Raw genomic sequence first — 27,854 nt, forward strand, 5'->3', positions numbered from 1 at the left:
TTAAAATAATTTCCCTATTCAACAGTAGCATTCCCAAACATAGTTTTAAATCATACATATTTTCCTAAAAATAAATGTTGTTTAATTCATAGTAATTTCATAGAAAATACTAACTTAATTTATCCCCTTACCTGCTTTACTGTGAAGCCCAAAAAATACTCCAAATCTACACTCGTGTGCTCCCAAGCTCAACACCTTGAAATTGCATTTTTCCCAACCAAATTTCAGTATAATACTATCTAAAGCATTTTACCTAATCCAACAACACCGAATAACTTATAGAGCCTAAAATAACTAACTTATCCAGATTTTGGGATGGTGACCAAGTTAGCCTAACCAATGAACTACTCTAGTAGACAAGAAGAGAATCTTTCCAAGAGTAGTGTGACGGCTTTTGGTCATCAAATCGACAAAGGACGGAGCCGAAATCGAAGAGAGAGTGTAAGAGAGAGAGAGAGAGAGAGAGAGAGAGAGAGAGAGAGAGAGAGATAGAGAGAGAGACACGTCACCTCGTCGACGAATTTTCTCGTAGAAAATCCAAAAATGGCATATCAAAATTCAGATTCGTCAACAAGACACGTCACCTCATCGACAAATACTTACTCCTCGTCGATGAGTTTCATGCCCTAAAAACAGCCCTCTCCGTAATTTCTCGTCGATGAGACACGTGTTCCCATCGACGAGTCCAAGAGGCCTGCTCGTCGACGAGCACTCTGTACTTGTCGACAAGACCCTACTAAACCCCTTTTAAAATTTCTTTTTTCTCCTTCTTTTATTATTTAATTGTTATAATTCTTCGAGTCTCTACACCTAGGCCACCCTCACCATCATGCAATTACTATTTTAAGATGATCTCTCTCTCTCTCTCTCTCTCTCTCTCTCTCTCTCTAGATTAGTATACTTTTTGGTTTCATACAAAAAATAAAAGAATTAAGATTACTATCCAACAAAATAACTCCAAACTAATTATCTACCAAGAATAAAGAGTACGAGAAAATTTAACGTGTTAATATGTTTGAGATTAGAAGTTTTTTTTTTTTTTTTCTGAAACAAACTTTACCAAAACATTTTCACTTTGATTACCTTCATGAAGAATATGTTTAAAGATGAGCCAGTTTCATTTTTCTATGAGTCAAATATGTTCACTAAGATCCCAAAATGGATGAGAGTGGTCCAAACAATTATCAATAAGATGTAAGAATTTGAAGGAGTCAGGATTCAAAGATAGCTTGTCAATATATAGTTCATATACAATGTTTTTCAAATCTTGCTCTCTAATGAGTTTGGATAGAGGATTGGAATATGTAGTTCTCCATACGCATATATTTTTTTTGATAGATCATTAAATAAGGAGATAATAAGGTTAGAACATTTCTCAAATGCAATGTGAAATGAACCTTATTCGTAGGCTAGTCTCACTATCATCTAAATTTCTATTTGCAAGATGATATCTCTCTCTCTCTCTCTCTCTCTCTCTCTCTCTCTCTAGATTAGTATGCTTTTTTCCTTTTATAAGATATAAAATAATAAGACTATCTAACAAAAATAACTGCAAACTGATCATCTACTTAGAATAAAAAATCGAAGAAAATTAAAAATGTTAATGTGTTTGAGGTCTGAAATTTTGTTTTTGATACAAACTTTACCGATAACTTTGCACTCTAATTATCCTCATGAAGATTATGTTTAAAATGAGTCTTTCTTGTTTTTTTGTGAGTCGAATATCTTCAATAAGACTCCAAAATAGATGTGAGTACTATGGTAAACAGTGATCAATAAGATGTAAGACTTTGAGAGAGTCAGATTCAAAGAATGCTTGTCGATATATAATCCATATACCATGCAAGTTGAAACTTGTATCTTATGGCACTAATTTCAACACTACATTAATTGATAATTTGATGGAATTTGAGAACCGAATCATGTCTCTGAATTAGCATGCTAGTAGAGAATATATATTAATCATTGTTGATTGGTTTCGGAAAGGCAGATGTATCTTGTGGTATCTTTAGGAATTTTGGGAGGACCTTGTGGTGGAATTAGAGGGAGTGAACTTCATGGTGATCCATCAATTTAGGGAAGACAATAGTGCGGCTGATTTTCTTGCTAGAAAAGGAGAAATGAGAAACAATATCATTTACGAAGAACAATATCTTTTACCACAATATTTGAAAGGTATCATTTGAATGGATAGGTTGGGTATCACTTTCCTTCAAATTTTGTTTGGTTGGTTTAGATTTTTTTATGTTAGTTTATATTATTATTATTTTTTTTGATAGGGCGATTTAGATTTGGTTTATTCAACTTTGTTTGGATTTGTAGTCCATTTTTGGTTGGTTGTTGATATTGTTTTTTGAGAGACCTTTAATCTCTTCTTCTTTTTTTAATATGTAATCTTTCAATACTTATTTTGTAACCACAGTATTCCTCCACAAAAAATGAGGGTATATTAATAAATAATTGAAAGTGCTGCCCTCCTTTGGTTAATATATATACTAATCCAATTTTTACAGATGCTATCTGAAGTCTAAACCTTTTTTGAATGGATCTATTTAAAGCCTAAACATATATAGTAACATGATATCTTATCCTACGCAAAAAAGATTATACACCTAGTCCATTAGGTCTTCATGTCATTGCCAAATGAATCTTGCAGAGGATAGTGTCTCGTATTGACATTATATTGCAGAAGTAACTAGTTCTTCAGGGGTATAGTCGATCCTTTGGGCCTTTGTCATATTATATACTCATTATAATTTTTTACAGTGGAAAATATATATTCATATATAACACAATGGCTAACCACATGAAAACGTGTTTCTTTTCTTCCTCAAATTAGCCATTTTTGTTAAATTTTTTAGCTCTTATTTAGTTTAAAATGTGAATAATAATGACACACTTGATTCCTTAATGCAAAAATTATAAAATACAATATATTCCCATACATGACCAAGAATGAAATCTACTGCTCAAGGGTATTTCTAATATTTGGTGGATGGATTCGTGGATGGACAAATCTAATTTATGAAAAAATATTGCCTACCGATATCGTTCATTCAATTACTATCACTCAATTTGTCCAGATGGCGTGACTGTTCTCTTGAGTTTGAAACTCATATATTAGGTTTAACTGACTCGTTGCTATTAGTTGGGACAATGACGTATTACCTAGCTATATTCAATATTTTTCTCCTATTTTATAAATGTGTCATGATGATCAGATATAATAATAATAATAATAATAATAATAATAATAATAATAATAATAATAATAATAATAATATTGAAACCCATATGCAGATTGAAATAAATGAACATGCAACCCAGCAGGTTCATTTTTAATTGAATATATACTAAGGTTCATACGAGCTGAGCAGCTTTGACTACAACAATATCTTCATAAAAGAGATGGATGCACATGAATTAGTTTATAGGTTTTGATTAAAAGATCATGTGGCTAATATAATGCATATTTTATTTAATATTTGAAACATATAATAATGATGATATGATTAATTATACAAGTAAGCTTTTGTCTTCTTGTAGCAGGAAATTTCTGTCGTCACCCCTCCAAGCATGAACACCCACTAAACAAATACTAGCTATATATATATATATATAGTGTTCTAAAACCAAAGCAAGCAAAGCTTATAAAGTGTTTTGAAACAACTTATAAAGTGTTTTTAAAGTATTGGATAGCTGAAATTAATTAGGAGTCTTTAGATTAGGAGTGGATACTATATGGCTCCGCGCAGTGAAAAAGTAGCTGTGATAAGGGGAGCATGGAGTGCTGAAGAAGATGAGAAGCTGATGGCTTATATTAGGAGATATGGCATCTGGAACTGGAGTGAGATGCCCAAAGCTGCTGGTAGGAATTCGACAAGCTGTAGTGCGGTGGATACAACTTTTTGCTTTTCTGTGTGTTTGTTTTTGTTGTCCGTTTGTCTTTTATTCTTTTGTTTTGGTAAGCTAGTGGAAATCACAGTTAAATTAAAGCAATGGGATGTTGTAGTGTTAAAATTTTTCATATGGGCGTCTTTCATTATAGTATATGAAAAGATGAATATACGTATTCAATTAATTTTTTCCGCCTTCGTGTTAATTTATTTCTTCAGGTTTGTGCAGGTCAGGGAAGAGTTGTAGACTTCGCTGGGTGAATTACCTAAGGCCAGGTATCAAGCGAGGGAACTTCAGCAAGGAAGAGGAAGAAACCATATTCAAGTTTCATCAAATGCTTGGAAATCGGTGAGTTTATATATATGTGAGTGACGTATGTATATGTTACTAAAGTTATAAAAAGAGCCTATAAAAGAAACCCAGGCCGGTTGGCTCAAGTGGACACAGATGAATTAAAAGGCTCTTGGTAATAAGAGGTCTTCGATAATCCATGATTTATCAGGAGTGAACTGTGGGACTAGTTACATTCACCCTCGATTTGATGCCATCTGAAAGGGTTTGAAGGATTCATACATTAAAATTCAAGTTATCAAAAAACACATTAATGTTTTGAGCTGCATGCATCGGCTGTGATCTGTCTTTTATATGGGGGGGACATGTTGGGCAATATGATAACTGTAGTATGCCATGAACTGCCTCGTGAGTTGTGATACTTTTTTAGAAAATAAGCCCCAGAATTTGTTCTATTTCAGAAGATCTGTTGTTTGATTTGAGATTGTAAATTATTAATATTGCATGCAAGCACTTGCAAAAGATCTTTGGAGGCATTATAAATGCACTGATATATGCACTGTTTGGTGAAGTTTGAGCACTTAAGAACTAATTTACTTCGTTATCATTAATTTAATGTATGCCTGAACTATTTCAGGTGGTCTGCAATTGCATCAAGACTGCCAGGAAGAACTGACAATGCAATAAAAAATCACTGGCACACCCATCTCAAGAAACGATTAGTGCACAAGCACAGCCCTATGTCAACTACGAAATCACAAGAAGTGCTTCCCATTATTGTTACTCCTAAAGCGCCTGCAGAGGCTGCAGTAGGCCACTCTGGAAATTTCCTAGTTTCAACTCATCAGCATTATGCTGCTTCTGCAATTGGCAGCAAACAACCCATGAGTACTGAAAATATTGGCTTCTCACTCACATTTGATGAACACCATCAAGATGTAATGACAGGCCCATTTAGAGCAGATCAAGGTTTGTACACATTGGAGAGTTGTGACCAGAGCACAAGTAGTGTACATGCTGGGTTTAAGTTACCAGTTCATCAGGCACGTTTAAAGGAGCCCTTGAACCCATATGGCTCTCACAGTGATGCAGAATATGGGTTTTGGTTTAAGCTGTTAATTGAAGGAGACATGGCTGGAATCTAAGTAAATGGAGAGAAGTGGATAAAGGATATAATACTTAAGAAGTTTTTTATTCCACTTGATTCAAATGACTCGAGTATATGGCTGTTTGTAGGCTTTACATAAAGCTTATTATATATATCTATAATAGTTGTAATTAATAATTAATACATTTATTTGAGCGTATTTATCTAGTTGCATGAATCCTTAAACATACATGGCTTAATTCAAAAGACTTTTCAAATACTTGAACCAAATACAATGAATATCAAATTTAATTAGTTAATTAATTACTTATTTTAATTTCCAACACCCCCGGCCCTTACACTCTCTTCTTTTTTTTTTTTCTCACATTGTAAAAACATTTAACTCTATATGCTTTATGCCTCATCGACAAAGTGGTTAACTTCCATGCAACATTCTTCTCGGTTATAGTAATTTCTTCATCCATTGTAGTTCTCCACTTCTTGTTTTGCATTACCTCATTAAAATCTAGTGATTCACAATAAGTAAATAGACAAAAAAAGGTTAGATCATCCATAATTTCAATTATCTCATTGATCCTCTTGAGTGTTCAGCCCCATGTGCCCGCCTCTTTGAACTCAATATCTTGATTTATGATAATCTTTCCATTGCTGGGATTGTAAAGCTTATATATATATTCCTTTGAATTTGTCATACCAATCAAGACACACTTCTTACTCTTGTCATCCAACTTGGAATTTTTTTTAATTTTCTACATATGCATATGCTATGCTCCCGAATTCCCAGAAATGGGAGACCCATGGCTCTTTCCACTCTAAGCTTTTCGGGGGGTTCGATTCCACACACTTTAATTCTAGTCGTACACCATTTCAGCAAATATAATGCGTCAATTGCTTCAACCCAAAATTATTTAGGCATTTTATTACCTTTTAACATACTTTTTGTCATGTTTAGAAGTGTTTGATTTTTGTGTTTTGTAATGCCATTTTTTTTTTAAAAGACTCTAGAACCATCAAAGGGCAACAAATTACATTACTTTTACAATACTGCTTAAATTCATTTGATATGAATTCTCCCCTTTATTTGACTACATAGCTTCAATTTCATGATCACTTTCTTTTTCAGTCAAAATCTCCAACTTTTTTAAAGTTTCAAACACATATAGCGTTAGCTAGTGATGAATTGATGCCTTTCACTTTTAAGGGAATTTATATTTTACTGTTTCCCTTTAGTTCAATCTTGGACGAGTCTCCAAATGTAACATCCCCACTTATCGATTCATCTAGCTCTATGAACAAATTTTTGTTTCCACAAATATAATTATCTGCTTTAGTATTGTCAACATGCACAACAGAAAATAAAGGCTTTTCCAGTGGTCAAAACCATAGGTATAGACCCACAAACCTGCTGGTAAATCCTATAGTAGCGATCTTATAAAGTGCAGGTAAAAGCTTACTAACCGCCAATAAACTTCTGCCAATAAATACCTTCAGTTGCAGCTGTAGAAGATGTCTTTGATAGGTATAGGGGACTCAATCAATCACTGTTTTTTGAGTCTTATCCCTAGTTTTGATAATAACAAACCGCAAGTTACTTATGTGTGTTTCTAGTGGTTGAACGGGTTATAAATTATCACACACATAAGAGGTTTGAGATGGAAGCCAGACGAAGCTCAAAGAACGCATTATTTGGCATATTCCATGAAGACGGAAAAACAAAAGAAGAAGAAGAAGAAGAAGAAGAAGAAGAAGAAGACATGTTGTTTGTTGTATATGCATTTAATTTTTCCATTTTAGTCTATAATAACTGCATGAATCCTGCATGATATGTCTTAGTGCTTAAACAGAACCATAGACGAACCTTAGGGCTGACTTTGGTCGACTGAAGGTGAACCAATGCAGGTTTTTTAAGGTAAATTAAAATGCCTAGACCTTAGAGAGACCCTAGCACCCTACACTCCACTAAAGGAAAATAATAGGGATAAAATATAACCTAAGTTGAAAACTCTAAGGGATTCGGGCGATCGAACCAAGCAAGTCAAATTGCCTCACTCGACCGAACTGTTGATTGGTCAAATATTTGACCTAACTTCGGGCAACCAAACTCCAATGATCGTAGCATGTTTAGTCAATTGAACTTGTACCCTGTCCTCTTCCACCAACTTGGGCACCCAAACGTTACGTTCAAAATACCCTTGGGTGACAAAACATGCAAGTTCAACAGACCAAACATAAGGACGGGCGATAAAGTCTCATACATTTTGAAAATCGCCTAGTGTAGCCACCTGAACCATTTTTCAGGCACCCGAAGTTCAAAATTACCTTTTTCTCATATGTCCGTTCGAGCGACCGAACTTGTGGCTCGGTCGACCGAGACTCTCGGGTTGGGGTACTTTTAAATACTCAAAAAGATTTAAAATCTAATTAAACTTTTCTAATAATACCCAACGTGTCCCCAACGGTCAAAAAATTCTCAAACTCTATATATACCCCTTCATAAGCCAAGATTAGCAACTTTGATTAGCTTAACTTTTCTCTCAAGTCTTTTTCCTAATCAAAGTCCCCCACATATTCTTTTACTTGAAAAATCATTTCAGGGTCAAAATTTTCATACTCTCCAAACACTCTCTTTCATTGACTCTTGAAAATCATTTTTACAAAAGAGTATTATTTAGGGATTTTGTTTACATTCAAACCCTAGGTTCTCCTATGTTTTATTGAAAATATTTTTTAGAGAAATATTTGGTTTAGGATTTTAATCTTTGAGGGGCACATCATACATATTATATTCAAAGATTACAAAAATTATTTTAAAAGCACCCTTACTCCTTGAGCATTATTTCATATTATTAGAGAATGCATTTATTTAAGCTTATACGTGTACATCTTAACTTGTATTTTTAGAAGCATTATTTTGTACAAAAATGATTTTAATGTATCGGTTGGGTTCAGCCAGGAATTGAATTGGGAAATCTCAATCCCGTAAGTGAGACTGATTCGTTTCAGTCCGAAAGTTGAACTGAGGAGTCTCAGCCCCGTAAGTGAGATCAGTTCGGTTCAACTTGGAAATTGAACTAGGGTTTTCCTCAACCCGTAAGAAAATGATGTAAACGGCTTCTACTCCGCCCGTTTAAGTGAGTAGGGATAGTGTAATCCTTGGGGGTATGCTCAAGACAGGTACGTAGGCTGGTTTGGCCGAACCTCGATAACAAATATGTGTGTCACTCTCTCTCTCTCTATCTCGTTTAAATTCACACACTTTAATTTCCGCATGTGTATGCTTTCATTCGTCATTATAATTTTTTGCATGTACACCTCTATTTTAAATGAGATATATTTCATGTATATGTCTGCTTTTATTGTTTTATTAATTTACTTACACATACGTGAAAATGGGATATGATTTGTGGTAAATCGGTGTAAATGTTTAATAGCTAAAAAGTTTTTAAAACCCAATTCACCCCCCTCTTGGGATCACACCAATTCCAACAATCAGTATTAGAGTTGGGTTGCAATAAGTTTAAGTGCTATTTGCATAAAGATTGCATCGGCTCATATTTCGGTGTATCTCTATCTTGAGGGTCAAGTATTTGCAAATCGTCCCTTGGTTTTACTGCACAGATTTTACTGTTTGAATATTGAAAATGACTTTTGTAAAGTCAAATGATTGGAGGATTTGGAAAGTGTTTGACAAAGGTTTTCATATCCTATTGAAAATGATTTTGAAATGCATAGTTTCCTAATATTTGTAAATGATTTTCGCATGACATGGTTTTAATGCATATTATTTGTGTGTCATACATACTTTTATATCATGCCTTAGCTACTAATATTTTTGCAAAGTTTATGTTTTATAGTAGTACTAACGGAAATTTGGAACCATAAGAAATATGGAAAAATTGAGTGAGAAAAAGATACCACTCTGAGCTCAAATGTTTAAGGAGTAAAGTGGAAAGATATATCTAGCCTCCTTCTATTTTTATTGATTATTTTATGTCATGATTCATGATGCTTATATTGAGTTGGATTTTATTTGAATCATGAAATCAAGACATGAAATTAATACAAGTATCATATGATTCAAAACAACAATCAATTCAAACATAAGATATATCATGTGAATCATACTATGAATTATTCAATATATGAGAAGGAGAATAGATATACCTTTAAATTTTACTCCTTCTTAATCGTTCAAGCTCTGAGTGGCGTACTTCTCTCTCTCAGTTTTTCCAAAATTCTTATGTTTCCTAGAAACCCTTAGGACTACTATAAAACATAAGCTTTGCAAGAATATTAGTAACTAAGATAAATTAAAAGTATATGCATGACACTCAAATGATATGCATTAAAACACATGTCATTCAAATTCAATTCATTTTCAAATTTTGGGAATTTTTTATTTTGAAAATATTTTCAATGGGATATGATAACTTTGACAAATATATTTCAAATCCTTCAATCAATTGATTTTGCAAAAGCATTTTCAATAATCAAACAGTAAAATCTATATAATATAAGCAGTAGAGGATTTGCAAAATATTGACCCTCAAAACAGGGATACGCTGAAAAATGAGTCGTTGCAATTTTTATGCAAATAGCAGTTAATCTTATTGCAATCAAGCTCTGATACCAATTGTTAGAACTGGTGTGATCCCAAGAGGGGGCTTATTTAAACGTTTCACACCAATTCACCACATATCATATCTCACTCAATATAATGGTGTGTATGTAAAGTAATTTAGCATGAGTGTGAACATACACATGCAGCATATCTTATTTAAATTAAATATGTGCATGCAAATAATTATAACAATAAATGAAAGCATACACATGCTGAAATGTAAGTGCAGAAATATAAATGAGATAGAGAGAGAGACACACACACACACACAAAGATTTGCTATCGAGGTTCGGTTAAACCAGCCTACGTCCTCACCTTGGCCCTACCCCCCCCCCCCCCCCCTCTCTCACCTCCCCCAAAGAATTACACTAAACCTGCTCACTAAAACAGGCGGAGCAGAAGCCATCTACATCCTCTCGCTTACGGGGCGAGGAAAGCTCTAGTTCAATTTTTAGGCTGAACCAAACCGGTCTCATTTACAAGGTTGAGACTCCCTAGTTCAATTCCGTGCTGAGCTCAACCGATACATAAAAATTTTTCTTAAAATAAGCAGAGATGTACACAATAAAGCTCTAAATACATGCACTCTAATATGATATGAAATGTGCTCAGTAGAGTAAGAGTGTTTTTTAAAATAAATATTATAATCTTTGAATAAGGATATATATGATAAAATGCTTCAAAGATTTGAACCCTAATAAAATATTCTCCCAAAAATATTTTTCAAATACATCAGAGAACCTAGGGTCTACTCTAAAAATATTTTTGCAAAAACTAATATATAAGATCTTTGATGTTATATGAAACATGCAATAAAAGCTTCAAAGATCAAATGTAAAACAAATATTTTCTCCAATAAAAATTTACAATAATATTGTTTGGTGAAGATAGGATTTATGCTCAAAACATTTTTGTAATAAACACACTCTAAAAAGAAATGCCCAATAAAAATACTCTTTAAAAAAATTGTTTTCAACAAAAGAATCAAAGAGAGTTTGGAGAGTATGAAAAGATTTGCCCCAAAGAAAAGATTTTTGCAATAAAAATGGTTTGAGAGAACTTTGATTAACAAAGGATTTAGAGAGAATTTGAAGTTAATCAAAGTTGCTAATCTGAGTTATGGAGGGGGTATTTATAGATTTTCAAGAAAATATAACCGTTGGGGACACACTCAGTATTTTGGAAAGGGTTATTAAATTTTAATGAAGTTTTAGCGCTTCAAAATATTTCCAACCCAACAAGATCAATTGACCATTTTTAAGGTTCGGTCGACCATCTCACTAAGTTTAGTCGATCGAGGGATTTTTGAACTATAGGTTCGGTCAACCATCCAAAGGCGATTCTGAACCCTCCAAGGTTCGGTCGACCAGACTTGAGTTCAGTTGACCAAACTTGGGTGCTCAGTTGACCCAGTCAATTTTCTATTAAAAGTTCGGTCGACCAAGGTGTTGGGAGATTCCCACGTGCCAGTTCGGTCAACCAGGGCGTTGGTATACATTTTAAGGTCAGTTGATCGAAGGGTTAAAGAATTGACCCTAGAAAGGTTTAGTTGACCGAATCTTCTATGAAGGTTTGGGTTCGGTCGACCGAACACACTAAAAGTGTGCATTTAAGTCCAGATTTGAGTTTAAAGTTATGTGTAGGGTGATCCCTAAGGTCATTCTATGGTCATCTGACCATACAACCCATATCATGTAGATGCATACATTATTACAGACCAAAGATAAAAAATTAAATGCATATACAAATACAATAAATGTCTTCATCTTATGCTCTTTCTTCATGGGATACGCCAAAATGTGTGTATGTTTTAAGTCCCGTCTTGGCTTCCATTTTCCGGTATCTTATCTTCATACTGAAATAAAAACCTGTTCACACACTAAATGCACACATAAGATACTAGTGGTTTGTCAGCATCAAAATAAAGACCCGACTCAAAAAGCCAATAGTGTATTGAGCAAACTATATAGTACACACTATTATCATATTGAAGAAAACCAAGCCAATACATGAGTTTTTGTGATCACATCCAATCTATTTGCTTAATATATGTATATCATCATGTTTGGATAATTTGAAGATATTGGCTATCCCCTTCGGATGGACGAAATGTTTTAAACTGCTAAATCTTTTCTTAAATGCTATACATTTGCTTAAAAATTAAAATTCTTGAATATAGCATGACTTGTCCATCACACATATTTTAAGTTTAGGGAATTAATATTATACATATCATATAGCCCTAAATTCATAATGGAACTTTTTTGTTATGCCAAATATTGTTATTGAATATGAAATTTTTTGATTGCATAACTAAGGGGGAGCAAAGAATTTTTGTTTAAATTTGTTGTTTGAACTGAATGCTACTATCCACTGTGTTTGCTAAATGTTATATGATTTGATGGATAGTTTATATTTATTTGAACTACTGAACTACTGGATTGCATGTTGTACTGAATGTCACCTGCATGGCTGATGCAGTGATGGGAATTGTATGCTAGTAGTGGATATAGGTTCTCGCATGCCTTTAACTGAATGGTATCTACATGATGCAAACTGTTTTATATTTCTTTCTTGAATCTATCAGGTTTCAGGTACATGAAAAATTGGGAAAATGTTCGATTTACAGACAAAATGCTGCCGAAATTTCGGTAAAATTTTTCTCAAACAAAAAATAAAAACCATGTATTTGGATAATAAGTTAATACATGCTAAAATATTTTTGAAAGGATGAGTGAATCATAAAAGAATATTAATTTTCATCCTTAGTTATAGGTGCATGTTGAACTGTCCACTAGTGCATGTTGAATTTTAAATGTTATATGCTAAATTGAAAAACATGCACAGTCTCTATGTTTATTGCCTAGGATGCATTGTAATTGAATAGGTTTGTAAATGTAAAATCCAAACCACTATATATTTTGAAGTCATGTACAAGTTTATTTTGTGTCTTAGGATGAACTTGGTTCATAAACACCATTTGGTCCAATTTTTGGGTTATGTACTTTCACTCTGGACCCAAATGGTAGGGCATCATCCTTTTAAATTGAACATTCCATATTTTGATGATGGTCCATTAACTAAGGAAATTGCATGACTCAAGGGGAGCTTTTCGTCTTGCACACACTCATTGTATTTTGATTTGTATCATCATCAGTATTGAACCCCTATTGCATTATCCTTGAGTATAGCCTTGATTGGCTATCATGTTTTTGATTGAAATGCAATATGTCATGCACATGTGCTGACTACTTATTATTTGCTGCATACTGAAATCCTTTGATAGAATGAATATAGAAGGAATGGTCTTAAATGAACATCATCCTTAAGTGTAATACAAGTATGTATGCTTGCAAATATATACAGGGAGAGCTTAAGCCCCACTCATAATAAAAATAAAGAAGTACTTAATGTCAATAATCTCTTGCATGCTAAGTAATATTAAAAATGATGAAAATGTGATGAATGTGCTTGAATGAAATTCATCCTTGAACGTAAATGCATTTATGTGTGCATAAGACTATACTGGGGAGTTTAAGCCACGTCCTTACAAAAAGGATTAAAAGCACCTGCCCCATGGACTCACATCCTCTTGTTTCTACTTTTTGAGTCCGAAGTTCTTCTAGGTACCTTGAAAATCATTTCCTGTCTATATCGCATTAATATTTGATATGGATTGTTCTGGGTACACATGAACACCATGCATGACTTATATTTGATTTTTAACACATGTGTGTTTAAGAACAATTTTACTAGCACTACAAAAAACTAGGGTATTAGTGAAGGATCAAATCTGTCACTAATACTTATAAATTCGTCACTAATACTAGTTGTTATATCTGCTATTACTACTAACTATTAGTGAAGAATTTTAAATTCGTCACTAGTAATAAAGTATTAGTGACGGATTATAACCGTCACTAAAACCCTAATACCGCCACTATAAATCCTGCATCGGCTCTGCTCAAATTCGTCACTAATAGTAGGGTATTAGTGAAAGATTAAAATTCGTCAATACTAATAGGGTATTAGTAACGAATTACAAATTTGTCATTAATAGTGTAGTATTAGTGAAGGATTAAAATTGGTCACTAATACCCTACTATTAGTGAGAAAATTTTAAAAAAATTAAAAAAAAATTATACTAATTTTTAAAATTATCTTAAAATCTATAATTACATTTTTGCATACATAACCTAAAACCATAATTACTACAAAATTCATAAATTATTCAAAATTTCAATTTCAAATATAAATTCAATTAAAATAAAGAAATAAGATCTGCTCAGATAACAAAAAAAATATCAAAAAATTCAAAATTCAAATACAAATACATTTTACAAATTCAAATTAAAATACAGAAATTTTATTTGTTCAAATAACAATAAAAATTGCAAAGAAATAATCAACAGTTGCATCCAACGACTATAGTGCATGCATGACATCGTGCAAATGTTATAATAGCCGCGAATCGTACAAATTAAGAATCATAAAATAAAAATTAGTATACAAATGGAGAACATAATGGAAAGCTGACGCTCAGTATAGTCAGGGGGAAAAATATAGAGACTGTGTCATACGATAATTTTTAACCCTAAACGAATAACTGAAATGAATGTGAATGACGTACATATGAATATATATATATATAGTTGCATGCATCAAACCACGCACGTAAACACTTTAACTCATTCTCAAAACAGAATATCTCTGGTGGTGGACAAATGATAATGCTTATCCATAGTTAAAAGAAAATGATATATCATGTATGTTAATAGATACAAATTTAGGGTTTAATGAAATGACTTTTCGTTTAACTTTCACTCATCATTTCAAAAATATTTTAACATTTATTTTATTATAATATCTTTGTGCATGATTTTTTTTGAAAAAATTTTAACGAAATTTCGGTAGCATGCCGTTTGTAAATTGGGCATTGTTCCATAAAACTTGTACCTAAACATAGTTGTTTTCACAAAATAAAATATTTCAAGCATGCAACAATCTAAATCCACTACCAGCATGCAATTCACAAGCTATTGCATCAATTATGCAATTGGCGTTCAACACAAGCATGTATTCCAGTAGTTCAATATAAAATTCATATAATATAATACCATCCATCAAGAAAATATTACCAAGAAAAAGTTAAAACATAATTCAACTAACCTTGAACCTCATCAACAAAGTTGTATCCTCTTCCAGGCAGAAATCACCCTAGCCTCTAATTCCACAAACTGCTTCTTCCAAGCCTCAACCTTCGCCTTCGTGAGAACTCCAAATCATTCAGCTTATTCTTCACATAAGCAACAGCTTCCTTCTCACCTTCACGAGAACTCCTCAAGGCCCCAACAACATCTTGCATCCCTCCTTCCTCCTCTTTTCCCTATAGCTCATCACTTTGTTATCCTCTCGCAAACGAATGATTGTCTCTTTAGCATCTTTGTACTTTTTCTCCAAGTCTTCCAATTGATCTTCAAGTAAGGGTTTACTGAGTGTCAGCTCTCCATTCTACTCCCCATTCGTGAGTGAACTTCACCAGAAGAGCATATAAAATCGGAGAACAAAATGGAGAGCTGCCGCTAAATAAACCCTTGCTTGAAGATCAATTGGAAGGCTTGAAGAAAAAGTACAAAGACGTTAAAGGGACAATCATTCATTTGTGAGATGATAACAGAGTAACAAACTATAGGGAAAAGAGGAGGAAGGAGGGATGTAAGAGGTTGTTGCAGCTTTCAAGGATTTCTCGTGAAGGTGAGAAGGCTTACGAGAGTTGAGGCGAGGGCTGAGGCTCAAAAGAAGTTGTTTGTGGAATTAAAGGCTAGGGTGATTTTTTTAAGTGGCGACTATGGAGTGGGTGATTTGTTTAAACCCTTTTTGGTGAAGGGACTGGGCAACAGAACGAAAGGCCCAATCAACTAATTCAATTTATGACTGAAAGATGTAAGTGGTAGAAAACAAACAAAAATAAGATATAAGTAAACTTTGAAACACTATGATCTCTTTAAATATATATACACACACATATATCCATCCATAGATACATATATACATATATATATATATATATATACATACATACATACATACATACATACATATATATATATACACACACACACACATATATATATACATATAGAGATTAAGATTGAATGCTTTCCCATTGATAACATGTGATGGGTGATGACTAATGACCCTACTAGCTTAAGTGTGGATTACAAGTGAAACTTTAAAAGTTAGGATTAGAACTCAACCATTACAAGAACATTTTAGTATAAATCCACGGAACCGATCAACATCATAGTAACAGATAAATGGGATCCTTACTACCGTTGCTCCACCTTCAGCCAAGTTGATATGGCTTTAACAGTTGAAGAATGCACTCCTTTACTATTTTCATGATTAAAGATGCCTCACAAAGTATCCAAAGTTGGTGTCGTTTGTTTTGTTGGGAATATGTAGATTAGGATTTGGAGATTGAGAATGGTGAGATTGTCCTGCCCTTGGGATTGTAGCCTTTTGCGACCCCTTCATCATGTGGCTAGTCTGAGGAAGCATATGAATCTGATTTGGAAGTTGGAGATTTTGAATAGTGATTTTTTCCAATTTGTAGTTACAGAAAAGGAGGTAAGCAATATTTTTTTTTAAGGTTGGATTTTGAGGAAAATTGCTTTTGGCCTATAAATAAAAGGTTTGAAATGGACTTTTCTTTCTAAGAAGCTAAGTGGTGGTTAGAGAGCACTTTTGTAGTTGCAAAGGTATGGGAGTGTATCTTTGAGTTGGAGAGATGAAGCTCCTAGACCTAATGCTTTGTGATAGACTTTATCCTAAGTTGGGAAAGTGTCAAGGATGTTATACAAAGATTTTGTCCCTTCTACCAGAGTTTCATGCAAATGATGATGTAGCGAAGAGTCCTACTGTCGCAACGTCCCGGGGAACGCGTGTGTGCCGGACGGCGAAATAAAAATCAATTTTAATTTGCAAGGAAAAATATGAATATCGGAGTCGCCACTAACCTTTTAGTGTGATTAGAACACATGATTACTACCCCGTTAGGGGTAGAATGGGTCTACATTACCAAAGCTAGATTTGGGAGTTCAGTTATGTAAGGGAAAGATACAAGCACCCCCTACGCGCCCGTTCTTACGAACGGTACCTAATTAATATAAATTATCCCTAAGTCAATCTAGTAAGTCTTTTAAAATTACTCCTCTAGTAAATTTACTAATACACGTACAAAGTGGATAAACAAATAAATAAATAAGTAAATGAATAATACAAAAATATATATAAAATATAAATATTTACATATTCCCTCAAAACCAAAGGTACGTAAAGACTGAAGGCTCATACCCCAGCATTAAAATCATAGGGATAAAAATAAATAAATAAAAAATAAAAAAAATATTTAATAAGAAATATAATAATAATAATAATAATAATAATAATAATAATAATAATAATAATAATAGTACTAATAGTACTAATATTAATAATGGAAAGGATAGTATGTGCGCCGAATATTATGTAAATACAATAGCACAAATATGGAAATAGTTAAACATAATAAATAATATACAATATGGAAACAAATCAAGTGAAATTATGGGAACAATTCAAATTATAATCTATTATGCAAATATATATATATATATATATATATATATATATATATATATATGGGTTCAATATGGAAACATGTGATAATTAGGAAATATACCAAAATCTAACATGGAGATACACTAATAATACAAAATAAATATGTAATCAAATATACAATAAGAAGGGTAGGTAAAAGTAACATAAAAATGCACATAAACATATAAGGTGATCACAATAATAAGATGTAAACTATACAATTTAGTGATAATATAAATATGCCAATAAATAATTAAGGCAATGACAATAATACATATGCATGCAAATTAAATATACAATTAAAAAATAACATAAATATAAATATATAAGGTCATCATAATAATAATCACATAAATATGCAAAAATATATAATCAAATAAATATGCAACATCATAATAATAATATGCAAAATAAATATACAATGATAATATTAACATGACAACAAAAATTATTATATTTTTATATTACAATTGAAATCTTACCTTGGCAATAAAAAAAATCCTACAACAATGAAGACAAACCAATTAGTGTACCACAAAAGAAATTTAAAAAACTATCACGACAAGGATATGTAACCTGTGATAACAATGTTAAATCATGAAACACGTATAGTTAAATATATATATATTTATAAACTGCTTAACATAATCAACAATTATTCGTAACAATATAAACAATATAAACCCTAAATATGGACATGTATACATTGAAATTAATAACGACAATAAAAACATAAAAACTCCATATACATACAAATATGACAATAACAAAAGCTTTAACAATAATATACAACTAACAATACTAGTATGGTATATATATATAAGCATAAATATACATGTGTTTAGCTGCTATCTGAAGTATAAACATTTTTTAAAATGGATGTACTTAAAGCCTAAACAAATATAATAATATGATCTCTTACCCTAAGCAAAAAATATACCTAGGCCATTAGGCCTCCATGCCATTGGTATATGAACCTTGTATTGGACAATGTCTCTTATTGACATTAAATTACAGAAGTAGTTCTTAAGGCTATAGTCCATAGGACCTTTATCATATTATATACTCATTATAATTTTTTTTTGTTTTTGTGAAAGGTGTATACTTATATATAATAAAATGGCTGATCGCATGCGCCTGTTTGTTTTCATCTTTAAATTATCCATTTTTTGTTTAGTTTATTAACTCTTATTTAGTTAAAAATAATGAATAACAATGACACACTTGATTCCTTAAGTCACAAATTATAAAATAAGTATGTCCCTACCCATGATCATGAACTCCTGGTGCCTTGTTTGGTATGTGACAATTTCAATCTTTTTGTTTGATTTAATCTATAAAAACTCATTCTATTAAAAAAAGGATCGATCTACTGCCAAATAGCATATTTTTTTTAATTAAAACACCAAGTGAACGATCATCTGCAAGTGCATGCATAACTCTAATTTTTGAAAAAATATCCATCGATAGTCATTTAACGTCCATGTGCTATTTGGTTTCATTCATTTAATGCTAATTGGTTTCATTCATTTAATAACTATCATTCATCTGTTTAGAAGGATGTAACTATTCTCTTGACTTTGAAAGTATTAATATGCATAATTAGCTTGTTATTATTAGATAAATGGTACCAGTCGAGATAATGATGTACTACCTTGTTATATCCAACAACAAAAAAATTCTTATAGTAATAATAAACATGTTTTTTTAATTGGATGCATACTAAGGTTCAAACAAGCTGATGAACCTTGACTACAACAATACCTTGAGAAAGAGATGGATGCACATGAATTAATTTATAATTTAAAAGATCATGTGGTTAATAAACTAGTTAATTTATTTAGTATTTCAAACATATAATGATGATGATATGATTAATTATACAAACAAGCTTTTGTCTTCTTGTAGCGGGAAGTTTTGTGTCACCCCTCCAAGCATGGAACACCCAGCAATCAAATACTAGCTATGTATATAAAGTGTTTTAAAACCAAAGAAAGCAAAGCTTATAAAGTGTTTTAAAGTGACTTATAAAGTGTTTTTAAAGTTAGCTAAAATTAATTGGGAGCATTTAGATTAGGAGTGGATACCATATGGCTCCACGCCGTGGAAAAGCAGCTGTGAGAAGGGGAGTATGGAGTGCTGAAGAAGATAAGAAGTTGATGTTAGCACAAGAGGAGTCCATAGGTGTGCTTGATACACATGGGTGAACACCAACTTGACCAAAAGCTTAAGCCTATTGGGTCTTGGACTCAACCATGTATATAAGTACCCATCATCCACTCTAATTTTCCAATGTGGGACAAGATCACAAATGAAATTCTCAACAATCTCCCCCTTACTTGTGAGTTCCAACTGCTTCCCTCTGAACGGGAATCATTTCCCTTATAGGAGTAAGTTTAATTCCCCAATAGTTGCTCAAGTAGGCCTTACCACTGGCACCTTACGTGCCTTGAATTGCATTTCACGTGCTTTCGAACTAATCCTACCTCCTATGTCTTGACTCTATTCAGATCCATCTCTACCCTAAATGATCCCTGATTGGCCTCGGTCACACACCTTGTCTTTCAACTATTAGCACGCTAGAAGAATTAGCTTCAAGTCTCGACTTTTTACGATGTCGCTCACCCAAAGTTACGAACCAAACTGTCAGCTCTGATACCACTTGTTAACACCAGATGATTCCATGGGTGAGTTTGATACACATGAGTGAACACCAACTTGATTCAAAAGCTTAAGTCTATTGGGTCTTGGGTCCAACCATGTATATAAGCACCCATTATCCACTCAAATTTTCCAATGCGAGACAAGCTCACAAGTGAAGTTCTCGACAGCTGATAACTTATATTAGGAGATATGACATCTGGAACTAGAGTGAGATGCCAAAAGCTGCTGGTAGGAATTCAACAAGTAAAGCAGTGCATCACTTTTGTTTCTTCTCTTCATGTTTTTTTGTTTTTGTTTTCTTGTTTTTTGTTTTTTGTTTTTTGTTCTTTCGTTCTTTTGTTTTGATTAGCTTGTGAGAGTCGCAATTAATTAAAAAGCAATGTGATGTAGTGGTGATAAAACTTTCATCTGGGTATCTTTCATTCTATTAAATTGTTAATAATGAATAGATGATCACACGGTCTCAATTAAATAATTTCTTCTTCCTGGCCTTGTGTTTCTTTCTTCAAGTTTGTGTAGGTCCAAGAAGAGTTGTAGGCTTCGATGGGTGAATTACCTAAGGCCAAGTGTGAAGTGAGGAAACTTCAACAAGGAAAAGGAAGAAATCATATTCAAGTTGCATCAACTGCTAGGAAATCGGTGAGCAAGCATACATATATATATATATATATATATGTGTGTGTGTGTGTGTGTGTGTGTGTGTTGACGAAAAGGGATTCATGTAGCTGACTTCATGTAGCTGAATATTATTGTAAATTGGATAAGATTCAGTAGGTGCTCCTTGTGGTATTTGTGGGATTTTTGGGAGCAGCTGATTGGTTTATTGGAGAGAGTAGACTTTTCGATAAAGCATTGGTATAGAAAAGAGAACAAAGTGACAGATGCCTTGACTCGTCAAGGTGCTATGAGGAGGAATAATTTGTTTACAAATAGTAATCAACTCCCTAGAGTTATCAATGAGTTGTATAAACCGGAGAAGATAGGTACGGCTTATATGAGATATGTTTAACTGATTTCCTGTTAGTTTTGGTTTACACTTTATGTTCTTTATCTTTTGTTTGTTTTGTTGTGTGAGATTTGTTTTATAGGTCCTTGTTTTTGTTTTGTTGTGATTGAACTTGTAATCTTGTTTTGACTAGACATTGGTGTTATTTTTTGGGAGGCCTTTAAAGTTTTGTTTTTTATTTCTCCCTTTGATTGTCTTGTAACCACGGTATTCCTCCACTAAAAGTAAGAGTTTATCAATAAATAAATAGAGGTGACGCCCTTCTTTAAAAAAAAAAGTATGCATTAGAGTTATGAAGTTACAAAAAAATATCAATAGCACATTAAATTTTAAGCTACTAAGTGGTTTGTGAACTATCTTTTATATTGGAAGACATTTTGAGCAATATGAGAACTAGTGTAGTAATTTGCCATGAAATGCCATATTTTGTACCATAGTTATTGTAAGAATTCCAAGAGTAGCTCCTGCAAAAAGACCTTAAGAGGCTGTATTGACCATATACTGATAAATTCACTGTCTGGGTTAAGTTTAAGCACTTAAGAACTAATTAAATTCATTACATTCCTTAAATATAAATTCTATATGTACTGTTCTGTTTAATTTATTTTCCAAATTCCAAGTTCAAATTAAGTATTTTAATAAGTTAGGTGTATATAGAACATATAAATCATAATAACCATTGATAAAATGGTTACCATCATGGACTTGTGACTGTCACGGCCTGTGAACAAGTAGTATTACTCTAATCACTCTGATACTTATATAATTACGTACGTATGGTTGTGAGCTTATCAATTGAGAGGCCCAATGGACACGAGCCATATAAAAAGATAGCTCATCGTTCATCTCAAAGCCCTATGCCTTTCCACCCTTTGGTCCTTTCCGAAATTAGAACCCAAAAACTCAAATATACACTGGGATATTTCATTGAGGACTTACATAAACATATGTATATGTGTGTATATGCATATATAGTTTAGGATTTGCAATAAGAGGAACACTACTTAGTTTGATGTCTGCCAAACTGCCTTAATTATTTCAGGTGGTCTGCAATTGCATCAAAGACTGCCAGGAAGAACTGACAACGAAATAAAAAATCACTGGCACACCCACATCAAGAAACGACTAGTACTGCACAAGCACAGCCCTATGCCAACTACTAAATCACAACCATTATTGCTTCGCATTGTCACTCCTACAGCAGCTGCTGAGCCATCAGGAAGCTGCTCTGGAAATTTCCTAGTTTCAACTCATCAGCATAATCCTGCTTATTTTTCTGAATCCCAATTTCTAATGACAGAACCATTGGGAGCAGATCAAGGTTTGAACGCATTGGAAAGTTGTGATCAGAGCACAAATAGTAGTGCAGATGCTGGGTTTAAGTTACCAGTTAATGAGGGATGTTTGAAGGAGCCCTTAAACCCATGTGGGTCTCACGGTACTGATGCAGAATATGGGTTTTGGTTCAAATTGTTAATTGAAGGAGACATGGCTGCAGTCTAATGCATGTGATAGTGTCTCCTGGTTAATTATTTTCCCAGCTTCAATCCAAAAGGCGTTGGTAGATTATTTAATTACCCCTTCTGGTTTCTTGCCTTTGATAATTCACATAGCTGGGGATGAGTACAGATGAGGATGGTAGCTCTTGGAACGTTCCCAACATGATAAGTATATGGGGATAAAAGAAAAACATATTTAATATTTTAATATGTAAGGTGCTTTTTGTAATCTAAATATGGTCCTTTAAAAAAATAACACATAAGCTCACTGAATTAATTTGAGTTTAATATTGACAAAAAACCGTTTGATTTCCGGATTATTTATTTATTTATTTTAAAGAAAGGTAATTTCATTAAAGAGAAAAGAATACAAGCATGAATTTCATGGTAATCCATCAATATAGGGAAGCAATACTCAAGAGTTTGATGATCAAAAACAGGAGCCAGAAAGCTAGTGCAGTGATAAACATGTTGTGCAGGTAGAGTTGAAAGCTCAAGGCAACAAAAATGATTATGGTCTCGTGGTTGCAGGGAGGTCTAGCTTGGAAAACCAGCAAGTCGACGATATTCCTATACGAAGATTCGGACGCACATGGTTTTGATTAATTAGTATCTTACGCTTTTCTTACTTGTTGCAAAGATCCAACTATCTTTTAAGAGGCAATTCATGGCCAGGAGAAAGATAGGTGGATGGGAGCAATGATTGAGGAGATGAAATCTTTGCATAAGAACCAAACTTGGGACTTAGTGGAGCTTCCAGAAGGAAAGACACCGATAGGGTGCAAATTGGTGTATAAGAAGAAGGAAGCAATTTCAAAAAAGGAAGGAGAAAAATTCAAGGCACGGTTGGTGGCAAAACCATACTCACAGAAGAAGGGAATAGATTATAATGAGATCTTTTCTCCAGTGATACGACATACTTCTATTAGAATTGTGTTAGGGTTGGTAGCTCATTACGATCTTCATTTGGAACAAATGGATGTGAAGATGGCGTTTCTTCACGGTGACTTGGAGGAACAAATCTATATGGTACAGCTGGAGGGATTTATTGAATCAGGAAAAGAAAATTTTGTTTGCAGGTTAAAGAAGTCTCTTTATGGGTTGAAACAATCTCCAAGACAATGGTATAAACGTTTTGATCCCTACATGATCAAGATTGGCTATAAACGGTGTGAGTATGATTGTTGTGTTTATGTGAATAAACTTGAGGATGGTTCTCTTATTTTCTTGTTATTGTACGTCGATGACATGTTGATAGCTGCAAAGGATTTAACTGAGGTGAATCGGTTAAAGGATCTGTTGCATAAGGAATTTGACATGAAGGATCTTGGTTCAGCCAAGAAAATACTTGGAATGGAGATTCTCCGTGAAAGAACTGTAGGGAGATTATGGTTATCTCAAGATGGTTATGTGTAGAAGGTGTTGGAAAAGTTTAGCATGATTGATGCAAGACCAGTGAGCACACCTTTAGCGAATCACTTTAAGTTGTCTACTGCAGATTGCCCAAGTTCGAATGAGGAAATTCAGGACATGTCAAAGGTCCCCTATGTTAGTATTGTGGGGAGTTTAATGTATGTCATGGTATGTACAAGGCCAAATTTGGTGCATGCAGTAAGCGTGGTGAGCAAGTTTCTCTCTAATCTTGGAAGGCAACGTTGGAAAGCCGTGAAATGGATATTTAGATACTTGCGGGGTACATCGAGATATGGCATCATGTTCGGCAAGCAACAGAGTTGTCCTACAGTTATGGGGTTTGTTGATACAGATTATGCTAGAGATATGGACGATAAAAGGTCTACAACAGGATATGTGTTTACCTTTGTAGGAGGACCGGTATGTTAGAGATCCATGGTACAGTCTCTGGTTGCATTATCCACGACTAAGGCAGAATATATGGCAATTACCGAAACTGCAAAGGAAGCCTTATGGCTTACTGGTTTAGTCAGAAAGCTAGGAATACAGTAAAATGGAGTGGTGCTGCATTGTGATAATCAGAGTGTTATTTACTTGGCGAAGAATCAAGTATATCATGCTAGAACCAAGCAAATTGATGTGAGATTTCACAGGGTTCGGGAATTGATTTCTTCGGGTGAACTTGTGTTAGAGAAAGTTCATACATCTGATAATGTAGTAGATATTCTGACCAAATCAGTTACTTCAGAGAAGTTCAAGCATTGCTTGGACTTGCTTCATATCTCCAAGTGATTAAAGGGAGACAAGCCCAAACCTAACATTTTCAAGTTCAAGGTGGAGATGATCATTTTTTAGGACTCTCCAAAGGGGCATATAATCACCAAGGTGGAGATTGTTATTTGTGGCTCTTATAGTTTAAGAAAAGAATGAAGAAGGAAAAACATGAAGGAGGCAGCACAACAGACTCGTCGACGAGGAGCTATATTCGTCAACGAGGAGATAGCAAAGGCTCGTCGACGAGGAGACGACAAAGGCTCTTCGACAAGAAGACAGCAAAGGCTCGTCGACGAAGGCTCTAAATTTCATCGACGAGTAATTAACGAGAGCTGGTGCTTTCAAATTTCTGGATTCGTCGACGAAATCCCTGTGTTCGTCAACCAAGTGTCTTCTTGGTCTCGTCAACGAAGCCCTATGTTTGTCGACGAGAGACGCTTGGGCTGCGAGCATTTTTTCAGAATTTTTGAATTTTGAATGTTGGGTGGTTGGGCAAACAGGGGGAAACCTTTGAGAAACTTTTATATATGTTATTTTGGGCATATATGAGAGAGAGTTGATCATTTTGAGAAGTGTATTGCGTACATATTGATTTCTTAGTGAAAATTTTGTGTGTCATTGCTTCCATAGATGTATTTTGATTGTGTATTTTTATTCACTTGTTGTTTTTATTTCCACTGTGCATCTTCATTATCCGATCCGACCATTATCACAACAAAAGGATAGAGAAGTAATTAAGCACATCAAATACTCATGGAAAGGCACAAATCCTATGTTTATACTGTTTGTGAATTTAGGAGTTCATGAATTTTGGATTATTCATTCTCTCCAAATTTTGTCCCGTCAAATAGAGGCACACTATAAATTCATTTAAACATAATTATTACACATTTGAGACCAAAAGCATGCATATAATATAAGGATAAAAGTTTTATTGTGACTAAATTAAGAAAACATACTTATATAATTATAGTAGCATACTAGGTGTACGTGCACTTAAAAACTCTAGGAAAAATTACAAATTTTCATGTGCTAACAATGCTTGTGTATTGCATATAGCTATTAACATTCATGTGACGCACTATCATGCTTAAATTTATAATAATTTAAAATGAGAAAGTAATCATGTGGGTGTCTCCACATATTTTGATTAACTAGCATTGGAAATAAGTTCGCGACCTCAAAATAGGTAGTTAACTAAGTGTGCTAGTTAACTTTTCCCCCCCCCCCCCTACCACTAATAATGCTAGCTTAGGCCCACCCAAACCCGTTGGTATGAAATAAATTAGATCCTATGCCTATACTACGGAAACACACAATAATCAAATCATGGCATGAATCAGAAGGCCTGTTATTTGATAATCATTACAGACTACAGACATCATACTTATAGCAACATTTTTTTCATGAGATTAATGAATGCACATCATAACATTATACTACCGTGAGAAGCCATTTTCTTCTTAATGATCTACACATAGGAAATATATATATCAAAGAGTAGCGCAAAAGGTGGAAGGAAAGCCCAAAAAATGCTACAAAATTGATTAAGGCTCGGGAATCTAACAAAGGAGTAAATTGGTAACTGCAGCAATTTTATTAAAAACCAAATAGGTTTGTTAGCCCCAAGATTTCATTGACTATCTTTTAACAATAAGAAGCTAGTTTTGTCTAATAACTTTGTTTTTAAAGTTGTGATTATACACGTTAAGCCATTTCTATAAAAATTTGAAGATTTTATTTCTCATTTATTTATATTATTTTCTCTCAATTGTAATATACTTTTTATTATATATCTCTTAGAATATTAAAGATATGGCACTAATGGACTAAAATTAGATAAATTGTAAGCAAAGGACATTATTCAAGGTAGTAGCTCAAGGCGATTAATTGGCCTTAGTAGAGGGTCAACCAATCCACCTAGTTTTAGCTGCAACCATCTAATTTTTTTTTAACAGCTAATGTCAAGTTGATCAGTCTCTATAAGTGATCAACTGACATGACCTGTAATAGACCCCAACAAGTAAAAAGTGACTAGTTTTTCTCCAAACTCTATATATATATCCGTTCAAACCTAAGGAACATTAGCCAAACAATCTAAAACAAGGTAAATCTCTCATATACTCTAAGTGCTACGATCATAGTTACATATTTTTTATACCAACACTAACTTGATCATAGGAAAGCATCCTCGAGGCCACCAAGGATCTCTCAAATTCATTTTTTTCTCCTTGATTACAAGTGATTACCACAATCTATAGGATTTCTGGATGTGCAAAAGGCAGAATTCGACTTTTATTATTTATTTATTTTTTATATTTTGAGAGATTAATGCTAATTCGATTGGTTCAATTTTAGTTTTTATTTTTATTTGTATTTTTATAAATCGAAATTTCAATTAGACATTGAGAATAATTCATTTTCAATTGATAAATTAAAATTTCAATAATGATAGCAATTTAAAGACTGATTGGAGGAGTGTCAGAGAAGAAGCAGGCCAGCCCATACCTGTTAGTTGGCTAAAAATATAAAAATAAAAAGTGAATTTACGAATCCCTTAGAACCTTGGAGGCGCGTTGACGTCCAAATAAATTATCCATACCGGTAAAAGGATAAAAGAACGAAAATTGTAACTAGGAGGAGAAATACATAAATTTTGCTTTCATTGAGAGTCGAACTCAAGACCTCCCGCTTACTAAACGGGTGCTCTAACCAACTGAGCTATGAAAGCCGATGCTTATTGAAAATTATAACTAATATTATCCAAACATTATTAATCCTATTCACGACGATTATTTATGAACACTTCGTCGCGGAGGTACAAATCATTAAACCCTGGTTGTTGTGTTTTTCTCTTTTGTTGAATTGAGAGGATATTTGTATGTATGAGGCCTCATAAAACTTTTCTTGCTTAGGAATAATATATATATATATATATAT

The 27,854-nt window shown here is 33.5% G+C and overlaps 2 protein-coding genes and 1 non-coding gene across 3 annotated transcripts; 2 read left to right on the top strand and 1 right to left on the bottom strand.

Moving 5' to 3' along the window:
* The first annotated feature begins 3,992 nt into the window (after positions 1–3,992).
* Positions 3,993–5,501, top strand: LOC131152770 (transcription factor MYB30-like). Its single transcript, XM_058104617.1, has 2 exons — positions 3,993–4,245; positions 4,826–5,501. Exons 1-2 carry the CDS (start codon positions 4,232–4,234, stop codon positions 5,331–5,333), a joined length of 522 nt encoding a protein of 173 aa, XP_057960600.1. The 5' UTR covers positions 3,993–4,231; the 3' UTR covers positions 5,334–5,501.
* A 14,147-nt stretch (positions 5,502–19,648) lies between these two features.
* Positions 19,649–22,731, top strand: LOC131153701 (transcription factor MYB41-like). The gene is made up of 2 exons (XM_058106148.1): positions 19,649–19,742; positions 22,271–22,731. Exons 1-2 carry the CDS (start codon positions 19,649–19,651, stop codon positions 22,729–22,731), a joined length of 555 nt encoding a protein of 184 aa, XP_057962131.1.
* A 4,840-nt stretch (positions 22,732–27,571) lies between these two features.
* On the bottom strand, positions 27,572–27,645 carry TRNAT-AGU (transfer RNA threonine (anticodon AGU)). The gene has a single exon. It is a non-coding gene; the product is annotated as a tRNA-Thr (tRNA).
* Between the last annotated feature and the right edge of the window lie 209 nt (positions 27,646–27,854).

The sequence above is a fragment of the Malania oleifera genome, chromosome 4, assembly GCF_029873635.1.
Source record: "Malania oleifera isolate guangnan ecotype guangnan chromosome 4, ASM2987363v1, whole genome shotgun sequence".
Taxonomy (NCBI): domain Eukaryota; kingdom Viridiplantae; phylum Streptophyta; class Magnoliopsida; order Santalales; family Ximeniaceae; genus Malania; species Malania oleifera.

Excerpts from the sequence above, each read along its gene's own strand:
- LOC131153701 (XM_058106148.1), top strand. The coding sequence starts at position 19,649 with ATGGCTCCACGCCGTGGAAAAGCAGCTGTGAGAAGGGGAGTATGGAGT. Across the intron at positions 19,743-22,270 it reads AGCACAAGAGGAGTCCATAG|GTGGTCTGCAATTGCATCAA; the intron begins GTGTGCTTGATA and ends TAATTATTTCAG.